Source organism: Heloderma suspectum, chromosome 13, assembly GCF_057233095.1.
Source record: "Heloderma suspectum isolate Gila_16-S chromosome 13, 16-S_ref, whole genome shotgun sequence".
NCBI classification, from domain to species: domain Eukaryota; kingdom Metazoa; phylum Chordata; class Lepidosauria; order Squamata; family Helodermatidae; genus Heloderma; species Heloderma suspectum.
This window is the reverse complement of record NC_139470.1, coordinates 26,938,306-26,957,460: the sequence shown is the minus strand read 5'-3', so window position 1 is coordinate 26,957,460 and position 19,155 is coordinate 26,938,306. Positions and strand designations below refer to the sequence as shown.

At 49.7% G+C, this 19,155-nt stretch overlaps 1 protein-coding gene across 4 annotated transcripts in view; it reads right to left on the bottom strand.

Moving 5' to 3' along the window:
- The window catches only part of AP1B1 (adaptor related protein complex 1 subunit beta 1), a 70,439-nt gene that overhangs the window by 17,716 nt on the left and 33,568 nt on the right, over window positions 1–19,155 (bottom strand). For all 4 annotated transcript variants that reach the window (XR_014785700.1, XM_084819397.1, XM_084819395.1 and 1 more), the window contains 9 exons: window positions 17,756–17,946; window positions 15,602–15,823; window positions 13,431–13,551; window positions 12,619–12,714; window positions 11,031–11,146; window positions 10,063–10,228; window positions 7,087–7,185; window positions 4,298–4,557; window positions 3,189–3,390 (listed from right to left, as the gene is read on the bottom strand). Coding sequence is in view for 3 of the 4 variants with exons in the window: in XM_084819397.1 (XP_084675523.1) it covers window positions 3,189–3,390; window positions 4,298–4,557; window positions 7,087–7,185; window positions 10,063–10,228; window positions 11,031–11,146; window positions 12,619–12,714; window positions 13,431–13,551; window positions 15,602–15,823; window positions 17,756–17,946 (1,473 nt within the window). In the remaining variant the exon portion in view is untranslated. The remainder of the gene's footprint in view (window positions 1–3,188; window positions 3,391–4,297; window positions 4,558–7,086; window positions 7,186–10,062; window positions 10,229–11,030; window positions 11,147–12,618; window positions 12,715–13,430; window positions 13,552–15,601; window positions 15,824–17,755; window positions 17,947–19,155) is intronic.

Genomic DNA, 19,155 nt, shown 5'->3' with positions numbered 1-19,155 from the left:
GGGAGGGATGAAAGAGAGAGGTTAGTCACTCAGACAATAACACATATAGATGCTAGCTATCACTCTACAACTGTAGAGACAGCTCCCCAGGAGAAAAAGAAAAACGAGCCCTGTCCCCTGCTTATGCTAAGCTACAAAAGGGAATGTCAGTTCTAAGCATGTTTTGTCAACTCCAACCAGCCCTTCAAGTTTACATCTGCCAGCCGTGCAACAGCCACACACACACACACACACACACACACACACAGATTTACTAATCCACTGCCCACAAATACCTAATCATGTGTCCTAAAAAGAAAAACCTGTATAACTTGTTAGCTGCCTTTCTGTTAAAAATTCCCCAGAACTATAGTATCTTAAAAAGACAGACAGCATAATACACACAGAGACAAATAACCAAAAGCAATAGCAACAGACCATACTGGTAGCAGCAGCATTCATGTGGCTGTTTGTGTATTCAAAGTACTGCACGTACAATGCAAAAGCCCAACAACCCTGTACACTGCAAACCATCAAGAGTGCAGGATGAAATAGCTGGCACAAGAATAGATTCTTTTTCCTGAGAACGTAGGCTGTCATTAAACACAAAACCAAGTTCCTAGTCCTTATGGCTGTGAGAAAGTGCATTGGTACTGTACTGGTTGAGATTTCAGAAATCAGAAAGGGAGGATAAATAGGAACTCCAGGGAAGTTCATCTTTATTGGGGATGCTGGGAGCAGTAATCCAACACAATTGGAGGGAACCAAGTTGGGGAAGGCCTCCATAGATGGTGGCGACACCACCAGGAAAGCCCTGCCTTACACCTCTATTAATCTCGCCTTATGAATCAGATGCTACCTGAAGCAGACTCCTAGATGATCTTAGCGAAGGGAGGAGATACACAAGGCAGGCAGCCTTCCCACCTGAGACACCGTGCACCTTTGCTCTCCGGCCCCCGGTGAAGAGATCCTTACTCTTCAAAGGCAGCCAGGCTAGTGGCTACTGACAAGCCTGATTTGCGCAACACCTCTAGGCAGAACCAAGTCCGAGATGCTGAACGGGAGAGGCTAGGCAGTCATTTTCTCCCCACCCTACACCACCCCTTTACATTCAGTCTGAAATCCTTAGCGACTAGCATTCGGTGGAATGGGGGTTCCACGTAGCCAACCTGCCATTTGAGAGACCTCTCCATCCTTTTCTCAATGTGTCTGAAGCCCTTTTCAAGGCATCTAAGCCAGTTAACATCAATACATCATGTCTGTCAATTCTGCAGGCTAATTACACACGGACCTGGTTCGCAAGATCAGGTGGCTTAACCCAAGAACAGCCCATGGGTTATTTGAGGGTTGTTTCCACCTTCAACGAGTCATGCCGCCTGGGTTTGGCCAACATGACAAGGCGCGCCCACGTGGATGATTAGGCAAATGGTGCCTGGCACGCACTGTGGCTTGTTTACACCACAGTGATTGTGCAAACCGGCCCACGGTGTGAAAAATATACTGCTAACTGATTTCATTGGATGCCCCAAGTTCGAGCAGAACTTTCTCCAACCTGATGCGTTGAGCTACAGGTTTGAGTAAGTACAGGGGAAGAAACCCTTTTCTATTTACTTGCTCCACGCCGTGCAGTTACGTTTATTAATTTGAGTGAGAGATGCATTCTCTCTGGTGTACCTCCTGAATCTTGATGCAAAAATAGATCAACACAAAGATCTATGGGGAAGAGTGTTAACAGTTCTCTCGACTTGGATCAAGATTTGTGATTTAATTTTTTTAAACTTCATTTATGTTCTTTGCTTAGAGAAGGAAAATACAATTAGTATCTGATCTCAGCCAGACTAAATAAGACGTTTCACACTAGTTCAAGCATTGGACACATTTTGTGGATCAGACAGATTGTTATTGCACACACTTGCAGTGAAGATGCAACCCCCATTATAAAATATTAGTCTCAAATTAGGAGCCATTTTTAAAATAATGGGGTGGGGGAGGGACGGCGGAATCAGCACCAGTTTAGATCCTCCGGCTTTGTTACTGAACGTCTTGGATAAGAAGGACCATCTGTTAGACTTATTCATTTTTTGTTAGCTGCCAAGATATTGAGAAAAGCCTGTAATCCCAATAATTTAGGAATGGTTAATCAAAGTTTTGGAGAATTGCCAAGATGGACAAATGATACGTGGAAGAAACAGATCCAGCTCCTGGCACACTCTTGGGGGAGTGTGTGTGTGGGGTGGGGTGGGTCTCCTCTACCGGAATACACATTCTAATTCTATTACAGCCTTCCTCAACCTGGTGCCCTCAGAGGTAGGGGACTAGAACTCCCAGAACCTGGGGCCCTCCAGGTGTGTGGGACTACAACTTCCAGAATGTCCAACACATCTTGGAGGGCACCAAATCATGGAAGGCTGAATGTATTAGAAATGAAAGGGATCTGTACTCTTATCTTCGTGAAATTAAAAAAAATGCAACACTTATTAGCACTTGGAGGCCACCATCCCAGGGGAAGGAATCGTATCATAATGTGCACATGTGATGTTTCTGGTTTCTATAACTAGGATGAGGAGGGCAGGTTGCAATCACTGCAGAGGCAAACAAAAGAATATTTAAGAACATTTACTTAAGGTTATTATTCCCCAAACGTTCTTAAGAAAACAATTAACAAAACTATGAACCAAATACGTTCAATTCTGATTCCAAGCCACAGTTCACTGTGAAACAAAACCCTATGAGGAGAGACTGAAAGAATGGGGCATGTTCAACCTTGAGAAGACTGAGGGGAGATGTGATAGTGCTCTTGAAGTACTTGAAAAAAGGCCAGGATCTCGTCTCAGTCATCCCAGAGTGCAGGACACGGAATAATGGGCTCAAGTGGCAGGAAGCCAGATTCCGGCTGAACATCAGGAAAAAAATCCTGACTGTTAGAGCAATACGACGATGGAACCGATGACCTAGGGAGGCGGTGGGCATTTCCACCATAGGCTAAAGCATGAAAATGTGCACTTGAGGGGAATTTGCGCATTTTTGAGCGGGCGGAACTGTGCAAGTGTGCATTTGCACAAATTCAGAAACAAAAAAATTCTGATTCTGCTGATGGGCAGACGACAGAACAGAACGCGCCTCACAATCCCCGAAACACAGGCTTTTGGATTTTACATAATCCATACATCCCTAGGCCGCATACCGCACACACGCAGGCTAGGACTTACCAGGCTATCCAGGCCTCCGCCAAGAAGATCCACAGCTCCCATCTGCACAGACGATGTGGTGATTGGAGGGCCACTCACAGGGGGTCCGAGGTCAAGGTTCAGGAGGTCACCCAGGAGGTCACCCTGTGTGGGGATGACAGCTGGCTGCTCTGATGGGGGAGCCGCTGCAGGAGCAACGTCCGGGCTCTCTGCACTTTCACTTCTGCGTTTGGTGGAGAGAGAAAGTGAAACAGGAGAAGGGCCGATTATTAAATTGCCTGTTTCGTTCCAAAGAGTCTTAGAGAGAGTTTCTATCAGACCCCGACTTAAGAGATCTGGGTTCAAATGCACTGTCTCAGCCACGAAGCTCATGCGGTCACCATGGGCTAGTCAGACACATGCTGTCTAACCTACCTCACAGGGTTATTGCGAGGATAGAGAGGGAGGACTCTGTATGCTACACCGAGCTCCTTGAAGGAAAGACAGGATAGAAATCCACCAGTGCAGCATGTTTATTATAAAAAGAAGCGGGGCCCGCAGGCGCTCCTCTAAACCCCTCCTCAAAACTCGCCTTTCGAACAGCCTTTGCGCAGGGGAGCCTGGTGGGTCCAAAGCCAGTGGGGCAGTGAATCCGCTCCGGGTTTCAGTCAGAACGCTAAAGGAGCTATCCAAGGTGCTCTCCTCCGCACCTTGGATATTTATTTATTTATTTCATTTCTAGCTCCTTTAGAGTTCTCACTGAAACCCAGAGCGGATTCACCGCCCCACTGACTTCGGACCCACCACCCTCTCCTGCCTTTGGAATAACCCCCTAACAGCCTAGTGCAGCCTCCCTGACCTGGTGTTCTCCACATGTGATGGCCTACATCTCCCATCAGCCATGTTGGGGAAGGCTGCCCTATTGTAACTACGTAGTAAAGCAGGTGTAACTGAAAGCATGGCATATTCTTCCCCTGTTTTAGCTCTGCCTCTATTGTTTCCCTGTGTCTGTTTTAAAACTGTAAGCTGCTTGGGTCAGAAACCCGCCAAACTTGTTCTTTGTGAAGCATCGTGGCTCGCAGAGGGTGCTATGTAGTGATTCACCAGCAGCAGCACCGCCATGTGGGGTTCAAGGAGGCCCCAGTACTTACGAGCCCGTCCGCGGAGGGAGGCTCTTGTGAATGATGCCCCGGCTGCCCTCCACAAAGGCGCTGGGGGGCTTGTGGTAGACAGAGGCCAGCGTGCCAATGTAGCAGATCAACTCATCCAGCAGCGTGGGCTCGATCAGGTCAGTCTCCTCGGAGATGAGCGGTTTCTCCGCCAGAACCACTTCCTTGGCTGCCACTGGATCGGTGGAGAGCAGGCGCCAGTAGATGTAACCCCGGTCCCTCAAGTCAGGGTTATCCGAATCCTGTAAGGCAGGAGGGGAAAGAGGAGTGCATGAGATTAACATGAGGGATTCTGATGGGGGCCCTGTTTGTCAAGGAGATGTTTCATGTTGGAGATTTTATCCAACGGGGGGAGAAAAAGACATGGGTTGTTTGCTTACTAGTGGTCATATTTGCCCTTTGCTAAAGCTGTGCACACGCACAGCATTTGGCATAGAAGTCAGAGTTCAATGTCCTGACAAACTCATTTTTAATTTAAAAGGAAAACGGAGCCCAGGTTTCTAGCCCTTATGGCTGCAAAAATAGGCCTGAAAAGTATCAAAGACATGGGGGGAATCTTAGAGCAGGCCAAGTAAAATGTCCAGTGGTCAGGGGTTACAGCCCCCAAAGCTGCTCCCCCAATTGACGGGGGTAGGGAGAGGAGAGGGACACACCCGGTGGAGGATGGTGGCTCCGATTTTTCTGGGGCTGTGACCCCATTCTGGATTTCAGTCAGAACTCTAAAGGGGTTATCCAAGGTGCTGAACCCTATCCCCAAAATGGGTTCAGCACCTCAGATAGCTTCTTAAGAGTTCTGCCTGTTTCTGACTAAAACCCAGAATGGAATCATAGCCTCACCAAAATTGGAGCCCCCAGCGTCCACTGGACACACCCACCCACCATTGGACCAAGGAAATGAGACCACCCCTATGCCCTTTAGTGACTTTTCATGCCTCTTTAAATCAAGGCACACTTGCACATCATAGGCAGAACAATTTGAGCCTACAAGCTGGGGTCGGGGGAGACATGACAGAGATCTACAGCATTAGGCATGGTGCGGAGAATGTGGACAGGGAGACATTTTCCTCCCTCTCTCAGAATACTAGAACCCAATGGAGTCATCCCATGAAGCTGACTGGTGGGAGATTCGGGACAGATAAAAGGAAGGGCTTCTTCACACAGCACAGAGCTAAACTATGGAATTCGCTACCACAGGGTGTAGTGATGGCCACCCATTTGGATGGCTTTAAAAGGGGGTTGGACACATTCCTGGAGAAGGCTGTCAACGGCTAGTAGTCCGAAGGCCATGTGCTACCTCCAGTACCAGAGGGAGTGAGCCTATGTACGCCCATTGTTGGGGAACAGGGGTGGGAGGGTGCTGTTGCACTCATGCCCTGCTTGTGGGTTCCCGGTCGACAGCTGGTTGGACCCTGCGTGAACAGAATGCTGGCCTCGATGGACCCTTGGTCTGATCCGGCAGGGTTCTTCTTATGTCCTTACCATCGTCTTGAACGGGCTCTCCTAGACCAGACTTCCCCAACCTGGTTCCCTCCAGATTTTTAGACTACAACTCCTATCAGCCTCAGCCAGCACAGTCAGGGAGTTGTTGCCCAGAACATCTGGAGGGGAGCAGGCTACTCTAGACCGACCCTCAGGCAGGGAACAGACTCAGGCTTTTATGACTGGACCTGGGCACGAGTGCCACTGCAGTATAGTACTCAGAGTACTGACCGGGGGCGGGGGAAGGGGGGGAGACCAGAGGCGAGTTCGAATCCCTGCTCAGCGACAGAACTCAGTGGGCAGCCATCTACTCTCTCCCACATTTGCTGCAAGAGCAGCAGTGGGCATTACCACCACACAGGACCAGCCCTGTCGTCGGACAGAGTGAGGCAGCTGCCTCAAGCAGCAGATGCGGGGAGGGCGGCAGTACAGTGTTGGAGGACAGAATTATACGGGCCGCATGGCCCTGCTCTGCGCTCCCTAGGCTGGTCTGCTGTTCTCAGGAGGCTGCTGTGCCATTACCAGCGTCAAAACAAGATTCAGCAGCCAGATGGATCAGCTGCAGTACGTGGCATGGGGGCGGGGAGCTGTCCTGTGCTTTGCCTCAGTGTATTGCCCCTGCAGTAGGCTCTGAACTCTTAATTTAGAGGTGCCAAGATAGTGATAAATCAGATCCAGTTTTACCGATAAAGGAGTACTTTACTAGTAACTTACAGCACACAGGCCTACCCAATGGTTGGATCAGACAGCTTCTCTGAACCCAGAGCCATGGGGTTCAATGGGTCTTATACCATACATGTTAGCAATAAGGCAGCATAACAGCAGCAAGTGCCCCCTAGCGTTCATTCCCAGCATAGACTAGCACTGTGTGGTTCCCAGCACAGCCACCTGCAGCTTTAAGACAAACAACCTCTGCTTCTCAGGCACAGCAGTGATAAGACACTCTCCTCATTAACAAGGAATGTGCTTGGAGCTGCTGCTCACCCTCTCACTCATCCTGGTAAATCAAGAGGCCTGGTAAGGGAAACAGCAGCCCTCTGACCAAAGCCAGAGAGCATTATGGATCTAAGCCACTCTAAAACTACTACTAGCTTGGTTCAGGCCTGGGACCTTACACTCAGGCAGGCCAATGTCTTGGGCCAGCTCTGCCACCACATTCCCTGCTCTGAACTTCTCCAAGGAAGAGAAGACTACCCCACCCCCCAAGAGCCTGAGGAATAGGTTAACTGGGGGGGGGGGTGTTTAGAAGCTGGAAGGAGAGCCAGCTCAGAAGGGGCCAGGGTCTGCCATACCTGCGTAGCCAAGCTGAGCACCTGCTGCACAAGCTCTTGGGTCTCGGTGGGCTTCTTCAGGAAGAGCTTCACAATGGCCGTCAGCAACTGCAGCTGCACCTGCCGCACCAGGGAGGAAAAAGGGTCGAGATTCAGGGATGCTGGCCTGTTCGAAGCTTGGCCAAAAAGACAGCAGCTCGCCGGAAAGGAGACTCTGCAGGCTGGCTGATCCCAGGCAGCGTGTGAGTAGTTGGCGTGGGGGGAAAGGAAAGAGGTCTTGCCTACCAGGAGGTCTTCCAGAGGGCAGGATGTAGAACCTCAGGCCCAGGGGGCAAGTCAGGTCCTCCCGGCCCCCTGGGATTCCCCAGATGGCCACGCCCCCTCCCCTTGGCCCCACCTCTTTCTCCCAGTCTCCAGTCATTGGACAGCTTTCTGACTTTTGTATAGTTTTGCCCCCATTCTAAAAGTGTGAATTGCCTCTCTGAAGCCTTAATGACTGACAGCAAGAGCTTTACGATACAATACACTGCCATGTTTCATATCCCTGGCCCATCCCTTTCATCTTTGGCTCTGCCCCTTTGCCTTCAGCCCCACCCACCACCGGAAGGCAGAGCCCGGGAGCTTCTCCAAAATGGAATCCGGCCCTCAGGCTGAAAGAGGTTCAACATCCCTGCTCTAGGGACTGGGCTGCCCATTGCTGGGAAGATTTTGCTCTCACTGCAGCAGGGTTCTGAAAGAGGTGACTGCTGCTCTCCCCCATAGGAGCAAATGAAGTATTCTTTTGAACTATTTACAGGCCACCCCTCCAATATATTTGCATTGCTCAGGGCAGACTACAACAGACTCCAAAGACTTGATTGTCTCACATCTATTAATGAAAAACATTGCAAGGCCTTCCATTTGCTTGGATTACAACCTACTCCAAGCTCCGAATGTTGGGTTTTGTAAGAGAAAGGGTAGTAGTTGAATGAAATAGTAAGAAAAACTTTTCCCAGGTGTCCCCAGACATGAGAAGAATATTGAACTCTGCCCTTTGCTGAAGTCATTTGCAACAAAGATCTAGAACCTGAACGGAACTAGATGCACTTGTGCTATCCATGCGCAAGGAATGATGAGCATTCGACAGAGACAGTGTGCATTTAATACCTACATCCCAGCTTGGACAGAATACTGTACTGCGCTATACTCCACTATTTGTCAAAATGTATCAATTCTGAGTTTGGGAATCTCTGGAAATGGAGGTAAAAGAAGGAACCAAACATAAAAAAAAATGTTATGTTAAAAAGGGATGTTAAAAAGGCTGCAGTTGCCGATTGCTATCCAAAAATCACATTTTTGTTCAGTAGTACCAAAAAGTATCACTTCTGTCCTTTTCTCTTCTCACCCCAAATTGGAATGTGGCTAAAACTTCTCCAAGGAAAAAGCAGCGTCCTCTGTTTTCCTTGGGCCCTATACCACGTTACAGCTGCAGCCCGTAGAAGTCTCCGATAGTGTTTACACGTGTGGCATGACCCCACTGGGCCCAGCACTTCTCCACCCATTAGCAGCCACCACTGAAACGGACTGTGGGTGGGGAAATGCTAAATACAATGTCATGTTGCACATCTTGTTTAACTGAATGTTACTAGGTGGATGCAGGAGGAGACACTGGCTGCTTCCAGATGAGAGTTTTATTGTGCAATTCCCCTGCCTCAATGACAGCCACTCCCTTATATGGAGGAAAGAAAGGGGGGCACTCCATAGACCCCTTCAGTGTGGAAATCAGGTATCTGGGGTGGAAAATTTTCCGAAATTGAAAGTTTTCCACTGCTATATATATATATATATATATATATATATATATATATTTTCCCCCACAGAATTTTTTCCCCCATAAAGATTAGTAACAGGCCAAACTAGGCAAATGGAAAGGATACGGTACCAGTCAATTCTAAAATCTAGAACCAAAGTTCTAATCACCTTTTTAGGTGTCTGTCTGTAGGAAGCATATACTCCTTGCTTCCCTCCTTTAAAATCTAAATATGTAAGGGAAGTGCCTGCCATTTGAGTTACTACAACATAAAATAGTTACAGCTATCCCAAGAAAGATAATTTCCAAAGTTTTTTTAAAAAAAGAATGCTTAAACCATATAATGGTGCTTTTTCATTATTTTTATTTAACCCCCCCCCCAATCAAATATTTCAATGCAGGTATTTGGGGCTACTGGGAAAAAAATTGTATTTATATGGCATGTACAATTCCTGTCATATGGAACGCCTTAAAAAGCTTTATTTACTAAGTATAAGTCAAATAAACATGCTAAATTGGATCTCGATTAATTTGGGGAATGGAAAGTTGTGGAAATTTTTTCTAGAAACTCAAGATTTCCAGGAAAACCATCACTAGTGCAGGCTAAACATGCTGTGTGTGTGTGACCAAGATAATTTGCCGACTCCAGGAGAGATGAACAAAGCTTGTGCCACCAGGGCTGTTTCCAAGGAGATGAATAAGTCAGCGTTAACCTGAGCCTGCAACTCTTTTACATGGGAAAGGAATCTTGGGGCGTTTGTGCCACACACTCCCCTCTTGCTCACTACATTGGCAGAAAAGGGGCCAACAACTGCACCCGTAACCCAGACGGGCAGCTTAGGATGACAATATTGCCCAGAGTGCAAATGAAGTAACACGCAACTCGAGAGGTGGACCGTAGCATCGCCCAAGACGCTGCAAGGGTCCCTGAGGGTGCAGCATCACAGGGGTTTCAGCGCAGTTGCTTGGAGGAAGGCAACAGTCAAATCTGGTTCCTGGAGGACATGCTGCAGTCCTGCCTTCCCCAACCTCGTGTTCTCCAGAGGCGTGGGAATACAATTCCCAGCATCCTCCAGCCAGCCCTCAGTGGGGAATGCTGGGAGATATAGTCCAACAGCTCTGGGGAGCACTAGGTTGGGAAAGCCTGCTGTAGTTTTGCTGACCCCTTTGCTCCCCACCGCCCCCCATCCTTGGCTCTGCCCCATCACCTGGGTACTTTCGTCATGGAAGCCCTCCAGGAAGCTCTCCAGAAGTTCATCTGCATTGTCGATGCGTTCGGCGTATTCGCCCACGATCCAGATCATGGCCGCGCGGGCCTCAGGCTCGTCAAGGGAGTCCAGGTTCTCGCACAGGGTGGCAATCACGCTTTCGTACCTACGTATCAGGGCAGGGGAGGTGTGTGAGAGAGAGAGAACAGAGGAACCCAGAAGCAGCCAAATGCAGTCTGCAACCCCGGAAGTAAATGTGCGTGGAAGGACTGTGCACTCCGTTCCATTCTGAATTCCCGGGCTCAGAATTCCCGACGTCGACGTGAATGCCATTTCAGGGTTTTAGCAAAAAAAAAGAGAGAGTGTCTCCCGTACACCTGATGTCTGCCCACCCCGCCTCGTAACAAACCTGCCGTACAACTGCAGTGGACTGCAGAGGGAGTGGGGTTAAGCTGAAGCACAGAGAACAACAGTTTGCTTAAAGCCCATCTCGTGCAGCCTTCCTCTACCGGATGTGTTGGACTACAACTCCCATCGTCCCCCAGGCAGCATGGCCGAGTTGTAGGCTGCTAGGAAGTTGTACTCCAAGATGGAAAGGGCTGGATGCGCCTGATCTCATCTGATCTCGGAAGCTAAGCCGTGTCAGCCCTGGTTAGTACTTGGATGGGAGACCGCCTGAGAATCACGCTTCCTGCGTCGATACTTCTATGATTTCTGGAGGGCATCAGGTTGGAGCAGCATTTCAGGGAGAGGGCTTATTCCCTTACTCCCGAGTTCTTTCCATTGGCCACGCTGGCTGTGAATGATGGGAATTGCCGCCCAGCACATATGGAAGGTACCCGCTTGGGGGAGGCCGCCCTGGCGAGCGCACAGCCAAGGCAGGAGCGGAACCGCGGGCTCCAAAGCTCACACGGAGCTCGCCCACTGCACCAACTGAAGTCAGCAACTCGGCAAGGAAGTTCCCGTACTTGTTGGGGTATTTGCGGAAAATGTCCTTGATGACGACGATCGCTTCCTGCACCACGTAGTTGACCTTGGTCTGGATGAGGTCGAGCAATGTGCTAACGCAGCGCTCCGCTGATTGCTGGGCAGGAAGAAGAGGGGGAAAAGAAGAGGCACTGGGTTCAGCCAAGGGGCTCAAAAGAACGACGGGGTGGGGTGGGGAGTTAAAGGGCGCTGGGGCTATCTCGCAGCAAGACCGCAACAGGAAAGGCAAGAATTTCCTGGCCATCAGCAAACGGGCGGAGGCACATGAGAGACACGCACAGCCTTATGCACACTACAGAAGCCCAATATGGGTGGGGGTGGCAGATGTCAGGGTGGACACTGAGCCCATAGAATCCCAGAGTAGTTCTGATTCTGAGGAAGAGGAGTCGCTCCTGGGACAGGAGCACGCTCCTCTTTCCCAGGGCCAACAGCTGACAGAGATTCCTCCCACTGGCATTCCTAGCTTAGATAGCAGTCCTGGGAGTGACAGAGCGTGGAAAGCAGACTTGATGGACGCGCGATGCCGACGCAGAGAGCGGTGCCAAATGGAGGGCGCAGAAAGGAGGCGTAGTGCCCGGCTGGCGCGCAAACAACGGCTGCGCCCAGAGGATCCAAGGGAAAAGGGGAGGGACTCTCCCTAGTCCTTAAGTTCAGGGGTCTGCCAGTAATTCCCTTTCAAATGGGGACCAACTGTTCCAACGTAGGGCATAGGTACTCTGCTGCTCATATCTAGTTGCTAACAGTAGAGTTGTTAAGTTGTAAAAGAGGAATAAAGCTTTGAAAAGAATCCCTTTGTCTGTGTCTGGACTTGGCTACTGGATTAGACTGAGAGAGGCCTCCAAGGAGCCCTTGACAGCAGAGCCGGGGACAGATTAAACCTGTAGTGTTCCCGTGCTGCAAAACATCTCCTATGCTACTATTTTAAAGCCAGGAGTGCCGATTTCCATGATAGTGCTTGAAGGCGGTAAACCTAGCACCCTCCAAATGTGTTGGACTACAACTCCCATTAACCCCAGTCAGTGTGCTATCTGGGGCTGATGGGAGCTGTAGTCCAACACATCTGGAGGGCGCCAGGTTGGGGAGGGCTGCAGTACAGGTCATCATCTGCAAGATGTCCTCCTCCCCACTTACAGGGTTCCACAATCCAGAGGAGGACTTCCACCGGTGTCTACCTGCTTGTGGCCCTTCTCTGCCTGAGAAGTACACAGGAAGCCACTTTATACCAAGTCAGACAAGCGGTCCATCTAGCCCTGCACTTTCTACATTTTTTTAAAAAAATGTTGGAGATGCCAGGGATTGAACCTGGGGCCTTCTGCATGTGAAGTGTGCAACCACTGAGCTATGGCCTGTCCCTGAGATAAAACCGAAAGGGTTCGAACAACCACTGGGAGAGGCTACCAAAAAGCCTAGCTGGTTTCTTGACAGCCAGACATGATGCCAAAGAAGACATGTATCCGATATGCTTCCTCTGACAAAAGGGATGCTTCTGGCACACTGGGCAGCCTTTCTGGGGAACAGCAGCTCAGGCCTGCCTTGGCCCGGAAGTACAGACACCTGGAGGAGACTCACCTCAACCTTAATGGCGCAGCGGCCGATAGCTCGGACGGCTTTCCTCACAAAGTCCACATCCACTTCCGTTGCATACTCCTTTAGCTCGGCAAGCACCTGTCATGAGATATGTGTAAGTGCATGGAGAGAGAGAGAGAGAGAGAGAGAGAGAAAGAAAGAGCAGACAGGTCTGTGTTTAATGCTGTTATAACTCCCTCCAATAGTGAACTCAGGTGTTGAGCACTGACAGAAACGGAGCCCAAACTTTGAGAAACACTGAGAAACAAGATGGAGGGATCAGTGTGCTTGGAGGAACCTCAGGTTTGCAGAAGTTAAAAAAAACCCTTTTAAAAAACCTACAGAGGCAACCCCACCACAAATAGTGCACTGAGCACGCTCAGTAGCCACAGAATGTTGTGTGCCAGTTGGAAATGAAATACATAGGAAATCTGGGGTGTGGGGGAATGGCAGGGAGAGAAAAAGGGGGGACGTTCCTGTTTGGAAGGAGTGGCTGGGACCCTGACGAACAAGACCGTTCCTGTTACAAGGCGAGGATCTGCGGCACCGTTCTGCTGAAAGTCTCACTAGTTCCATCTTCATGGGAATATTCGGGTTCCTCTTTTAACCCTGTCTTTGCCAATTAAAAACAGCATGCATGCAATGCCCTGGAATCTCTCGATACCTTGCAGCTGCACAACTGCATGGCGTCTGGCTGAGTGGGGATACTGGGAGCTGCAGCTTCAGACACCTGGAGGACACCAGGTTGGGGAAGGCTGCTCTAAAGCAAAGGGGGGTGGGGAAGTGGAGGAGAGGGTGCGATCTGGAGGGTTTACCTGTGCAATATTGGCCTGGGAGGCCAGGCGGATCATGATGTCCAGCTTCTCCAGTTTGACATAGATGGGGTCGTTGTACTTCACAAAGAAGACTTTCATCTCGTGCTTGAGGATTTCGGGTCTGGAGCAGGGAAAGACATGAGAAGGTTTCCAAGCTGAATCAGGATCCCGCTGAGGTGGAGAACGGTCGGTTATATATTGTCTCCTGAGACCAGCAGAACAAGGGAGGGTGGAGAGCTCCCCTGCTATCGATGGCTATTCCTCTCGGCTCTTACAGAAGCAGAAGAGGGCAACCCCAAAATGCATTCTTTATCCGAAGTTCCTCACTTTGTATGTGAAACCTTCCTGGATGTCCTGTTCTGTTGCTGCCTCTGCAGGAACTAGGGAGCGAGGGCTTGGCTGAAGTTTGGATGCGATTGAACAGCCTCCTCACGCAGACAGATGCTGTGCACCTAGTCTCTGTGTGGCAAGGAGCGCACTCAGCAAGAAACTGCCCCTTTGTCATCCTCACCCAAACACTCGATGGCTGCATCTCAGCCCAATGAAGATTTTCTGTGTATCTTTGATGTTTTCCACCCTTCCTTTGGACCCTCGTGCCTAAAACTCTGGTTCATGCTTGAGTCAATACCCACCTTGACTACTGCAACTGTCCCTCCAGCCTTCCATGGTCACACTTCGTACCTCTCCCCAGAACTCTGCTGCCAAAATCATTCACCTCTCTGGTCGCTCTCAGCAAGTAACTCCCCTCCTTAAACCCCTGCACTGATTTCCTGCATGTTTCTGGATCTAGATCAAAGGCCTCATCCTTACCTCCAAGGCAAACAGCAGGAGACACGGTTGCTTGTGCTCTCAATTCCCTCTCCGCTTCCATTTTCAATGTCCCCCTCTCCTCCAGCAATACCACCCTTAGCTGCTGAAAAATCTCCCGTTTGCTTGGAACAGGGTTGGGCAACTTGTGGCCCTCCAGATGTTTTGGCTTACACCGTCCCTCACTATTGGCGATGCTGGCTAGGGCTGATGGGAGCTGTTGCAAGGCGACACACGTTGCCCAACTCTGATGTACACAGAGTTGCTCTTGTACATTCACCTGAATAGATTTGCCTCTTTTTATTTATTTAAAGCATTTTTACCCTGCTCTTCAACCAAAAAGGCTCCCAGGTCTGGCTTACAAACCTCAGTAGTAAGTCAGTCCCTGTCCTCACAATCTTCTCTCCCCCGCCAGCCAATCTGATTGTCTCCCCTCCCGTGAAACCCCTTGGCGCATGGTCCCGATATTTTGGTTGTTACTCAAGCATCACATACATCGACGGGGCTTTATAAGGCAAGACAGGGCAAATTAACCTCAGTATAAGGAATACATATGCCTCTCTCTCTCAAAATACTAGAACCCAGCAGGGTCATCCCATGAAGCTGAGTGGTGGGAGATTCAGGGGAGATAAAAGACTTCTTCACACAGCACAGAGTTAAGCTATGGAATTCACTCCAACTGGCTGGAGTGATGGTCACCAATTTGGATGGCTTTAAAAGCGGGGTGGACAAATTCCTGGAGGAAAAGGCCATCAGCGGCTACTAGTCCTGATGGCTCTGGGCTACCTCCAGCAGTGAGCCTATGTACACCAGTTGCTGGGGAACATGGGTCGGAGGGTGCTGTTGCGCTCATGCCCTGCTTGTGGGTTCCTGGTCGACAGCTGGTTGGCCACTGTGTAAACAGAATGCTGGACTAGATGGACCCCGGGTCTGACCCAGCAGGGCCCTTCTTAAGTTGTGTGGTTTAGTTCTTACTATGGTATTGGTGCCCCGCTGTTCTGCCCTCGACAAGAAATTACACCCACCCATTGGGAACACCTTTTAAGACATTTATGCTTTGTTTATGGAGTCATGTCACATTCCCGAACCTGGTGCCCTCCAGATGTGTTGGACTAAAACTTTCATCAGCCCCTGGCCAGCATGGTGAATTTCCATGTCTACAACACAACGTGATGCATAAGTTTTAATACTCAGAGACTTGGGCCAATGTTTGTCCGTGATCTGTGTATTAAATCTGTGTATTAAATGATACAAAGCAGTGATTTTTATATTAACCTATCTATGCCTGAGAGCATCTCACTGAATCCATTGGCACACACACCTCTGCCTTCCCCCCTTCCCATTTGTGTCCAATGAAGAATCACCTTTTCTGCACGATGAGGTTGATGTTCCGGAGCGCCACGTACTGCAGCTCAGGCTCTGCTGACAGGAGGGTGACAAGCGGGGGAGCCAACTTCTTCAGCAAGGTGCCATAATAGTCCAGGTCCTTCGACAGCATCTCCATGAACTTCATCAACACTTTCACGGCCGAAAGGACCACAGCGGAGTTGGCATGGGACAGCCGGGGCGTCACCCGCTCACAGATGCTGTGGGGTGGGGGAAAAGGAGAAGGGTGTCACGGGGCCAGGGCTCAGGCAGGTTTTTTTGGCAGGGGCACTGATGGCATCCCCCCCAAGACTTCCCTGTGATCCTCATAATAGCTGGGGAGGAATTAATTTTCCCAGAAACAATATATTGTTTCCTATTGTAATGCAAGCTATGTTTGAGTGGCTTGGTCTTGAAATGGCCAGTTCGGCCTGTAAGGCCCCAGGCCTGCACCACACTATTAGTAGGTTTAGAGGGGCTTAGATGATCCATAATGGTCTCTGACTTTGGTCCAGTCAGCTGCTGTTTTCCCTAACAGGCCTCTTGATTTACAAGGATGAATCAAAGGTCAATAGAGCGGCCTCAGCACATTCCATACTAACAAGCTGGAGTGTATTATCAAGATGTGCCTGGGAAGTGAAGCTTGTTTGCCTTAAAGCTGCAGGTGTCTGTGCTGGGAAAGCTGCAGATGAACACTAATTAACGCTTGCTGCTGTCATGCTGCCTCACTGCTAACATGTATGGTATAAAACCTATTTACCCCATGGCTCTGGGTTCTGTAAGTTACTCAATAAAGTACTCCTTGTAAGTAAACCTGGATCCGATTTATCACTATCTTGGCCCCTCTAAATTAAGAGGCCTACTGCAGGGGCAATACACGACCCAACAGCTTTATAAAAGACTTGCTCCTAGCAGATGAAAACCCTCAGAAATGGTTTGTTGACATGGATCAACACAGCTGCCTGCAACTCTGGACTCTCCTTGCGTGTGTGGCAATGGGGACTGCCATGACAACTGCCCGCACTTCAAAATTTACCACTATACCAGTGGTGATGATGCACCATACAATGCCAAAACAGCAGAGATGGGAATAAATGTTCAACTAGCTCACAGAGCCAAAGAACTATCAGTCTAGCCCAGCCTTCTAGATACAGTGCAGGACTACCCAGATTCTGCCCCCATCCAGCCAAAAACAGCCCACACAATACTGGCTGCAGCCATTGGATGAGATCAACAGAACGGCGAAGAGAAAGTGACCAGTGGCTTTCGCTTTATTATTATTTAAGCGATGTATATGCTGCTCACCCTACCTAAAAATCTCTCCAAGCGGTTTACAAAATAGGAAATTAAAATTCATCGTAAGGAATAAACGCTCATCAGTTAAGATGTCTAAAAGTATTTGAAACCAAAACTAAAGGCAGAATAATGAATAAACTAATTGAGCAGCACAATCATTCAGGGAAGGCATGGGTAAAGAGATGGGTCTAACAGGCACCTAAAACACATCAGATTTCATTTTGGAGCAAGTTATTACAACAGCGATGTCCTCACACCTTTGGCCAGCACTGCACCTATCGCGTTGCTCTGACCACGCAACACCCCTCCTCGGATCCCTACACTGGCTTCCTGCCCACTGTCAGATCAAGCCCAAGCTCCTCGTCCTTTTTGTCAAAGCCCTCCATGTCCAGTACCTCTCCGCTCTTATATCCTGACACTTTGCCCCTGGGATCTCTGCCCCTCCAGCTCCACGGCTCTCAGCCTTCCAAATCTTTCCTGCTCCCACAGTCACTCTGCCCTTTCTCCACTGATGCCCCTTATGCCTGTAACAGACTGTTCTCTCAACAGAAACCATGTCTCAAAACCCAGCTTTGCAGTGAAGCCTGCAGGACAACCCAACCCCCTATACTGGACCCTTTGGACCTCATGGCTGGGGGCGAAATTCAGCCAGCCTGGGAGCCAAATCCAGCGAGGCTGGGTTCTCCAGATTGGCCATGCTGATTTTTAGACACCTCGAGCTGGACAGAGAGGCGGGATTTAACATGTTAACAGCTAAAGCGCACACAGTGGGCCCTGCAAGCAAGGAGCGGGTGCAGCGTGTACTGGTGCCTCGTTCAAGATGGGCTCGAGCAAGCGAGCCATGCCACAGCAATCACCTCTGGGCCTCGCGGTCGTCCTTGGGCATGTAGTTGGCCAGGCAGTCCAGGATGAAGATCTGGCCCCATTCCGTACACTCGTTCAGGGCAGTCAGCAGCTTGTTGATAGACTGCGGGTTCAAGTCGAGCAGGTTGCTGCTTGGGTGGGATTCTGCTATCTCCGAGAGGGCGGCCACTGCGTTGGCGACCACCTGAGCAAGGGGGGAAAGAACAGGAAAAAAGAAATCTTCTGTGAAAATGGGAAAGAAGAATTACAGTCCCATTATCCATTAACTCCCACACTGTGTGCTGGAATACAGCAGGATGTGGCAACAGAACGTCTACGGTGCCATCAGAAATGAACTAATTAAAGGTTCTTCTGAGACCAAGGGATTTTTGTTTATTTAGTCCAGGGATGGGGAACCTCAGGCCCAGGGGCCAAATCCAGCCCTCCATCATTTCTTAGGTGGCCACGCCCCTTCCTCTGGACCCACCCCCTTTCCTCCAACCACCAACCATCCAGTGGTTTCCCAGCTTCTGCGCCGTTTTTTCCCCAGTCGAAAAGGTTGAAATGCCTCCCCTAAGGCTGAGTTACTGGAAGTAAATGCTTGCAGCTACAATATGCTGCTGTTCTTTTGTGTTTCTGGACCATCTCTTTTGTCTTTGGCTCTGCCCCTTTGCCTTCAGCCCCACCCGCTAGTGGAGAGCAGCCCCCAAGAGCTTCCCCCGAATGGAATTTGGCCCTTGGGCTGAAAGAGGTTCCCAACCTCCGATTTATACGATGCCGAAAAGAAGCCGTCAAAGCGGTTCACATAGTTTAAAAAATAGGGCAACAGACCCAAGTTCTGTAAAGTTTCCGCTATAGTTTCATCTGTGCTCTTTGAGTCCTCGTCAGGCAGACAGATGGTATCTCAAAACTCTCCTGGGACTCAAACCTCTCAGCGGAGAAGAGGCTGCTGGAGGTGCAGGGGGAACAGGGATGAACAGGGGGAACTGCCCCAGCAGTAGGCAGAGCCAGCAGCCACCACACGAGAATAGCCCTCCACTTCTTTGGAAGCGTATGACTGAGCACCAGGCCCAAGTAACACAAAATGTTTGTGTCCGAAAGAAGAAAGGGGCTGCTTGCACGGACAGATGGCATCCATGGCTCCCGGCTCCCAAAACTCTATCCAGCGGCAGAGGTTGCCAGCAGTATCTCTGCATGCTTCATTGCTCTTACCAGGTATCTTTACCATTGGCATTTCCTGCATTTCTCCATTGGGTGCAACTGAAATCAAATATACAACAGAACCGCAAACCCTTGGGAGGAAGCTGCCCGTTACATCTCTGGATGAGTCACTGTTTTGAGCTTGTCTCTTTCCCATTATGACTCATGCAGAGACACAGTGGGTGGGTAAAGATGAGAACATAGAAGAGGAGTA